This window comes from Otolemur garnettii, unplaced genomic scaffold (genome assembly GCF_000181295.1).
Source record: "Otolemur garnettii isolate 467f Iridium unplaced genomic scaffold, OtoGar3 scaffold00011, whole genome shotgun sequence".
NCBI lineage: Eukaryota > Metazoa > Chordata > Mammalia > Primates > Galagidae > Otolemur > Otolemur garnettii.
In genome coordinates this window covers 24772236-24781306 of record NW_003852406.1, presented here as the reverse complement: position 1 = coordinate 24781306, position 9071 = coordinate 24772236, and the positions used below count along the sequence as shown (strand labels likewise).

At 37.5% G+C, this 9071-nt stretch overlaps 1 protein-coding gene and 1 non-coding gene across 4 annotated transcripts in view; one reads left to right on the top strand and one right to left on the bottom strand.

The window, feature by feature from the left end:
• Positions 1–1370: 1370 nt before the first annotated feature.
• Positions 1371–1477, top strand: LOC111723460. The gene has a single exon (XR_002771987.1). It is a non-coding gene; the product is annotated as a small nucleolar RNA U13 (small nucleolar RNA).
• A 738-nt stretch (positions 1478–2215) lies between these two features.
• The window catches only part of ARIH1 (ariadne RBR E3 ubiquitin protein ligase 1), a 123271-nt gene continuing 116415 nt past the window's right edge, over positions 2216–9071 (bottom strand). For all 3 annotated transcript variants that reach the window (XM_003784484.3, XM_023509978.1, XM_023509979.1), the window contains 3 exons: positions 7874–8134; positions 6420–6532; positions 2216–5588 (listed from right to left, as the gene is read on the bottom strand). In XM_003784484.3, coding sequence (XP_003784532.1) covers positions 5504–5588; positions 6420–6532; positions 7874–8134 — 459 coding nt within the window. In that variant the 3' untranslated portion in view covers positions 2216–5503. The remainder of the gene's footprint in view (positions 5589–6419; positions 6533–7873; positions 8135–9071) is intronic.

Below are 9071 nucleotides of genomic sequence, written 5' to 3'. Positions count from 1 at the left end.
GGCGCCGAGCCATCATCATCTCTTTTAAGGTGGGACTCAGGCATTAGTGTTTTATTTAAAAGCTTCTCCATGATTCCAATGCACAGACACATATGAGAACCACTGATTTAGATAACATCAGATGGACAAGACAGTGGCATAAAGTTGCAACCTAAGACTACGAGAACCAATGATCTAGGAATAACATCAAGTGGACAGGATGGTGGCTTTAGGTTGCAACCCAAGACCAATAGAAGCTGAGAAATGATAGCCCATGGGCAGTTTTTCTTTGGCCCACATTTAAAAATATGGCAAATTGCCAACATTTCACAATTACAAGCATTCACATTAAGTCTGGATTACACATGCTCCTCTAAAGCCCACCTAGGCCAGGGTAGTCTACTTCTAGAATATTTATCTGGCTCTTACAGACATGTGAATTGGAGACTCCTGGATTACATGAGACCCCTGAATTACTATTGTTAGGCTGTGCTTTAGACACTATTACAGCAGTTACATGTCAACATGTGATTGCTTTATAAACCAGTTTCTGCTCTGAAAATGTCCCCAAACCAGCATATCATAGCCTGAAAACTGCTTTTCACAAGAATCTATTAGCTTTCCCATTCTAAATGCTACTGCCTGAAGAAAGATCAACAAACAACACTTGCCTTAAAAATGGGATTTAATTCCACAAAAAGCAAAAAAAGAAAATCTAAAAGTCATCTGTCTAATCCAATATTAGGCACAATTTGATTTCCAATTGAGCATTTCTGAGTTGGCTATTTCATGTTGGGTAAGAAGCAAATCCCTTTACTTTAACTAGATATCTATCAATTTTATCCCCAAAAGATAGATGAAAAATCTGAGGGGCCCACATATTTTCCTGTTTTTGAAAGACTGACAATTTTCCCATAATGATACTACTTGTTATCTTAAAACCCCAAACACCATCCAGTTCCAAGGATAAATGCTGAGATCAAATAGATATCCTTCTGTGCATTTTGGTTATTAGTTACAAAACAAATCCTCTAAAAAGTTCCAGTAGCCTATTCAAAATTCTTTACATATGGAATTCGTTTGAATAATTGGACTAACAGCTGCAGCAAATTACTTGGGTAGTACATATAAAGTCATACTAAGTCATTTATTCTCAATTATCACATGTGATAGCCTCCTTATGGTGAATGACTGAGGGGAGTCTAGAAGAGGAAACGAGCTACTCTTCTATCCATGGCTGGTTTAACAATTAGGCCAAACACAGGACCTAACTGTTGCAAACTCTGCAACAAATCAAACATCAGAGATAGTATCATATATAGCAATCCTCCAACAGTAGCAGCAATAGGCATTTATAAAGTTTTTGATGTGGTTTAAAAGTACAGCATATGATCCTTTAGTAGTTCATAAACGTCATGATGGGTTTTTATACTCACACGTGACAGGCCTCTCTCAAACCTTGTTATATCTGCAATGTCAACACATTACCCATCTGACATTAAAAAATAAAGTACAATATGGTAACAAGCCACCTTTTCCGGTAATGAATATTAGGTCCTTCTGAGACCAAGTTAAGAAAATATGATACAAAGAGGTAGTATAATGTTGTCTGAGTCCCAGATAGAAGAAACTGGGGTATCTTGAGCAAGTTACTTAACTTCATTGAACCTTATTTTCCTCCTCTGTAAAGTATTTCTACTCCACTTGTTTCAGACAGTAATGTAAGTTAAAGTGCTTTGAAGATCAAAGTGATAAAAGAACTCTCATAGATATAAGACAATTAAATTGTCCTAAAACCTGGACTTAATCAGGCTATCAGTGACAATTATCTCTGACTTTGGGACCTTCTTTAAGTCAACTCTCCCTTCATTCCCATGGGAGAAATCCGCTGTCAAGAGTGAGCTAAATGGAGAGATGTGAAGGAGTTTTGAGATTAACTGAGACTACTTTAAAAGTATTTTACCTCCAAAAAATTGACAAGGATCTGAGCATCTAACAACATAAACTGCAATCTAGGTTTGAGACACAGAAATTAGAAAGCTTTCAGAAAATACTCTGAAGGCCTTATTTTAACCAAGTGTGGGGGGATGGTCTCATTCACAGTTCCTTGCAAAGAAACTGAATCAAATTGTGACATTTCATATTAAGTAGGAACAGTGAATAAGGCACATAATACAAGTGGCTGTTAGCCACCTAGTCATCTGTTTTAACTATGAAAATAAACATAAGTAACTAATGGAATAACAAAATAAAAGTTTATTTTATTAGAATTAGGAATGTTCTTTCCCTCTGGGCAACCTGAACAGTCCAGTTACAATGAAAATCTAAGAACAGTTATTTCCATAGCACAGGGTGCTCTATGCACAAAATACAGGGTTAGGAGCATTTAATCAATTTACCGATCTGATTGTCTCACCAACCCACCCCATCCCATCCCCCAAGTGCTCTATACCGGGATTTGTAACTTATTGAATGTTACATTAAGTCCTTTTCTCTCTTGTACTAAATTGTAGTTCCTAATAATGGCTGAACCAATATTACACTGCAGATTCAACCATTTTAAATGAAGTCAGTACTGGATCTGTTGTATATGTGTGTATGTATACACATGTGTATTTAATGTATTTATTTAAACACACATAAAACACATACAATCTGGGTTGCAGCAAATTACACAGAATTTAGAGTCTGATTATATTATATGCTACTCAATTTTACCACTGCAGTTTGTGTCCTGAGCTTTGGATCAAAATTTTATTTTAAATCATTTAAAAGTCCATCTGCTGCTCAATGAATTTGCTGTTCAAATGAAGCATGCACTTTTGAAAAGACAATGTAACTGACCTCAAGAAGACAAGGAGACCCTGGTGCTTACTGTGAATAGAGCCCTCTGATAAAAAGACTTAGTAGGTGAAATAGGGAAGCTGTCATACAATATGGCTTACCTATCCCAGCTGGGGCACTGAAGCTACTAACAAAGAAAGCAATTACCTCTGGGAATTCTGTCAAATATGATGATAGCTGTTAAAAGCTTGGAATTAGAAAAGGCCAGTTCAGCTTCCACACAAATCAGGGAATGCACTCACAACTGCAATACTCTCAGGTAGTATGCCAACGTTGAAACTAGAAAGCATCTCTAGAAAGCACTGTTCCTCCACGGTGGGAACTGATATTACCAAGTGCATACACTGTTTTTGGATACTTGTTGCAAGGGGAGCATGTGAAGATTTATGAAACTCAAACCTAGATACTGCAAAGTTAACTGTTAAGATTTTATAAAAACACCACACATACACAAAGCATTTTAAGGGAACCACATATATCTATAGCAACTCTGGCTGTTTTTCAAAGTTACCAGGGAAAGGAACTTAAGCTTTAAAAAAAAAAAATCTCCTTAGTTTTGATAAATGTTTTTTAAGATTGATGCAGTCATTTAAAGTAAAATAAAGTCAAATGGATGATGGGGTGGGGGGAAGGGAATACAAGAATATGGAAGAAGCAAACACTGAGTTCAGATTTGCACCTGAGGTGGCAAGTGAGGGAAGGAGAAAAGGAACAGGTAAAGTTGATCCTAAAGCGACAAGTGGTTTAAGGAAGCAGCATAATATACTCAGCAAACATTCACTGATTTTTGATGGGAAAAGAACAGTTGCAAGTACATCTCGTGTAACAACCTTTTCTAAAAGGAAAAGTAGGGTTGATTCAGCAAAGCCTAACTTAGGCAAAAGGCCAGAGGAAAGTGAACCTACTTCCCAATGGAGTAGTAAGATGTACAATACAAGAGCAGACCAGGCTGCCTTACAAATGGTAAACACTCCCTAGGCACAGACAATTAAAGGAAGACAAAGAGGTCCTCAGCCTGACTCAGTATTTAATATTTAGACCTCTTAATCTAGTTGCCTAGTTCACTCTGCACTCCTGTATAAAACTGACAGATTTAGGGATGCTGACCTGTTGAAAAACACCACAGCATGAATGGCCTAAACTGGTATATAGTATTATAATAGAACCACCACCATCCTTTACTTTTAACATAGCTCTTAGTAGAAATTTCATAAAAATGGACATCACAGCTAAAATGCATTATTAATTCTCCTATCTGCTGACAATAGAAAAAAAGCAAACTCAGTGATTTCTATTTAAATGCACTAGATGGGAATACCATGTTCTAGGGGTGTTCGCCTTCAAACTGAACCCACAGCAACACGCACAAGCAATTTCAGTATCCGCCTTTTTAAATTCACAATCTGAGACTAAGTGAATGGCTATTTATTTATATTTAAAGCAAAACATTCTATTTGACACCCTAATGTAGAGAAGGAGTGAGAAATGAGCCATAACTAAAATCTTAAAAGGCTCAAAGCAGCAATTAAGGGAAAAAAAGGAAAGGAAAAGAAATTTTGAAATGCTTCCTCTGGATGTGAGATGGAATCTAGGAAGTCTACAGCAGTGTGCATGTGGGCACACAAGGGCTTGGGTAGAGGCATGAGGCCATGGAGGGGGATTAGGTTGGGGATAGGATCATTCATCATCTACAGCCACAAAACCTCCTGCTGCAGCCCTTATCAGGTCATGGCATTTAGTCAGAGCTTGACCTCCCTGTCCCTGATCAAGAGCTGGGAATTCAAGGCATGATGCTCATGGCCAGCATCAGACATCCCAAAATCAGAAAGGGCAGAGTAACCTCAGGAAAGGTAAACTGTGGGTTCTAGTTAGGTCTTCCAGAAGTGCTAAATCAACACACCTTTTATCCCAACCCCAACCCTGGAAAGATAAAGCAAACTGAAAGAAAATGCACAGCAAATAGACATCATCTTGAAGATTTTTAAAGAATAAATATTTTTTTGTAATTAAACATTATGCAAACACGTGCCACGCTTGCTTTGTCCATGCATATGCACTATATACAATTTTGAAAAATACTGTGTTGTCCTCTTGTTTTAAAAGTCATATACAAAGTTTTTTGTTGGTTTAATCCTCTTGCTGCCTACCCCTTCCCCATTTCAAGATTTTCTTTACAAGGAACTAATCATCATTCACTCATGACCTTGGGATATGAGAAAGAGAGTCAGTGTGTGTGTGTGTGGGTGTAGTTCTATGTGTAGGGGAGGAAGAAGAGGTCCTTTACCAAAATACAACAAAATGGCTGGTTTGGACATGAAAAGCAGTATCAAGGAGCTGTTTGAAATTTTAACTGTACTACACTCAGGAAAAAGAAAAAGAAAAAAAAGGAGTCAGCTTTGAGAATGAAGCTACGTTACAAGTTAAAGTTGGAGGGCTTTTAGTGTGTCTGTCACACTTTTGTTGGCGGCCTAGAATACTGTAGTACAATGGTTTATCTACCTTTTTTATTACAATATAATTTACTTAAACTTTCCGTTAACAAAACAGAATTCTGGTACTACAGACCAGCGGTGTCAGAATAGGCTTAGTGCCTCCTTGTTTGTGTTTGTTTTGTTTGTTTTAATTGCATGAGCACTCTAGATGGTAAAGTTTTCAGAGTTCATTTTATGCAGGGCCATTCTCAGTCCTCAATGTACTCCCACAGATCTTTTTCATAGCCTTCATGTACATGCTGTAACAAAACCCTTCGTCGACTCTCACAGTATCTGTAATCAAAGAGAAACACAACTTGATGTTAGCCTCCAGTAATGAAAAAGAGCATTTACTTATTTTTAAGATAGCCCCATAGGTTACCCAGACTTGGAACTAAGCACCTAAAATTTATATTGGTATATTTTTAAGACTAGATGTACAGATATGTCAAACTGCTTTTAACAGTATTTCATGATTGCCAGTCACAGGAATTAATTTTAAAGCAATAAAGTGTTAGAAATACTGGTGGGCCTTAGAAATCATGATGCAATCCTGCAGTTCTACAGACAAAAAAAGTAATTTCAATGGGTTATTTATTCACATGCATAAAATCTCTATTAAATTTAACAGTACTATCAACACTTAGCTATAGTTGTTAAAGGAAGTAAAAATATTAGGTAGAATTAAATCTCCAAGTCTTCCAAATGCCCATACTCTCCGACTACTTTACATAAAACTCTAAAAGTAAGTTTCATAGCTCACTGATCAATAGCCACAACCCATGGAATTCCAATTCCAACATCCAATTCTCACCCCTCACTCTAAAGGCCACTTGTCCTTTTTGGGCTCTTTCTTCCTTGCAAGGCAGCAACTAAATAGTTAAAGCGGAACAGAAGCAGAAATCAGCAGTGGGATAAATGGCTGAATCCCTCCTCTGTGCTTGACCAGTACTACTGTCTGCAATTCGAGGCCCAATGGACAGAAGCATCTGTGAGAAACATGGTAGCAGCTCAGTATACTGGATAGGCTAAACTCAGGCTCACTATCACTGAACTCACTGCTAAGGTATACTCTACCACCACTTGGAAGAAAGTCACTGAACAGCTATTTTTTAAAAATCTTACCTGTACTTATCTTGTACTTTCTGCTTTATATCTTGCAGTGAATCTTGGGAAATATCTCGCTCAAGGTAGCCCGAAAGCACCTCTGTGGCATTCTCTAGATCTGCTTGGTTATTCTGCAAGAAGAATACAAAATACATTTTGGCTTCAAAAATAAAGCTAAAAGATTAATTATTTTAGCTGCTATGTAGACTACACACTGCTCTCAATACTGATTCCATAATTTTCACAGGTAGTTTAATTGTATCCGCAAAGTTCTTTTAAGGCTCTCACCTGTAACAACTTGTTTTTTCTTCTCCAGAACAATTTTCAAAATGTTAAAAGAGCTAAAGATTCACTCACTACTTTTGGAAGGATACTAAGGACAATTTGAAAGGATTTGGGAATCTTCTAGTTCTTGGGACTGTTTTTTGCTAAAAACTTGAAAAACAAGAAAAACTTGAGAAAAGAGCCAGGCACTGTGGCTGACGCCTGTAATCATAGCACTCTGGGAGGCTGAGGTGTGTGGACTGCTTGAGCTTAGGAGTTTGAGACCAGCCAGAGCAAGAGTGAGACCCCATTACTACTAAAAATAGAAAACCTAGCAGGGCATTGTGGCAGGTGCCTGTAATCCCAGTTATTTAAGAGGCTGAGGCAAGAGGATTGCTTGAGCTTAAGAGTTTGAGGTTGCTTTGAGTTATGACACCACAGCACTCTACCCAGGATGACATGGTAAGACTCTATCTCAAAAAAAATAAGGAAAAAAATAGATACCTATTCTTGCTCACATCTGGTTGCACTTATTTCTTTATAAGACAAAAATAAAGAGAAGATTACATTTTTATTATCTTTGCTCCTATGGGTACTTTTGTACATTTTACCGATCTAAATTCCCATCTGCTTATTGTCCAGTCACCTATGGACATAAATGTATTTAGAATTATCTTTCCTAGACAAAACTTTTATTGCTAAAATCCCACTTTTCAGTCATAACTTCTCCAGCAAAGGTAACCACCATATTAACTTCTAATACCACAGGGTTAGTTTTACCTGAATAAAGGCTTTTGTTGTGAACCTATGATACATCAGATGCTACATAAGTTATTAATACAGATTATCTTGCTTAAACTTCATGACATTCCAGCTGTTTTCTTTTTAGGTTTTTCCTAAAAAACCTAAATTATTTTAAAAATAGAAAATAAGAGGCTAAGTGCTCTTCTCCAAACCAATAGAGCCAAGAAGTGATAAAGTGAAGATTGATATCTAAGGCTAACTCCAGAACCTACAGACTTAACTAGATTGGTTAAACCATATTGATTAGGACAAGAAATAGAAACTTCCTATATTCTTGTAATAAATAGTATGTTTACCCACATTTTCTAAACAGATGAGAAACTCACTCTCTATATATATCTATGAAAAATTGAGTATCCCATGACATAAGCTAGGCTTTTCCCCCATCCAGGAACTACTCCTACCTCAAAGATAATGGACTGGTTGTTCTTTTTGAGGTAGAAAGCGAAGACATATGTGTACATGAGTGTGGCACGACACTGGCAGAGGACATCAACTGCTTTCTTCAGGAACTGCACCTCAATCCAGGACATGTTGTGCTGTTGCATTTCTTCCATTTTCTGCTTCACCTGAGCATACAGTTTGTGCTCAAAGCGCAGACTCTGCATGTGGTTCATATAGCGATTACAGTAGAACAGGTACCTCTGCAGGGCTGCCCTAGATCGCTGTGCCATTAAGAAAAATGAGGTCATGTAATTGTAACATATGAATTATACACAAAAGCTGGTATCAATACCACAAAGGCTCGGCACCTGTAGCTCAGTAGCTAGGGTGCCAGCCACATACACTGGAGCGGGCAGGTTCAAATAGAGCCCAGGCCTGCCAAACAACAATGACAACTACAACCAAAAAATACCCGGGCGTTGTGGCGGGTGCCTGTAGTCCCAGCTACTTAGGAGGTGGAGGCAAGAGAATTGCTTAAGCCCAAGAGCTGGAGGTTGCTGTGAGCTGTCACACCATCGCACTCTACTGAGGGTGTCATATTGAGACTCTGTCTCAAAAAAAAAAAAATTAATACCACAATGACATTATCACCTCAAACCTGTTAGAATGGCTTTTACCAAAACATGAAAGACAAATGTTCACAAAATGTGGCGAAAAGGGAACTCTTGCACAATGATGGTAGGAAGGAATACGTGTACCAGATATTACAGAAAATGGTATGAAGGTTCCTGAAAAACCTAAAAATAAAACTACCATATGATCCAGTAATCACATTATATTTCCATACGCAAAGGAATTGAAATCAGTATGTCAAAGGGGTATCTGCACTCCCATGTTCACTGTAACATTTTCTACAATAGCTGAGGCAAGGAATCCATCTAAGTGTCCATCAATGGAGGAATGGATGAAGAAAATAGGACACATATACACAATGGAATATTATTCAGCCCTTAAAAAGAAATTCATTTGTGACCATATGGATCAAATTGGAGGACATTACACTAAGTGAAATAAACCAGGCACAGAAAAGACAAATATTGTATGATCTCACTTATATGTAGAAACAAAAAAAGTTAAATCATAGAAGTAGAGTATAATCATGGTCAGAAGAGAAGGTGGGAAGAAAGAAAGGGAATGATGAATTGTTTTTTTTTTTTT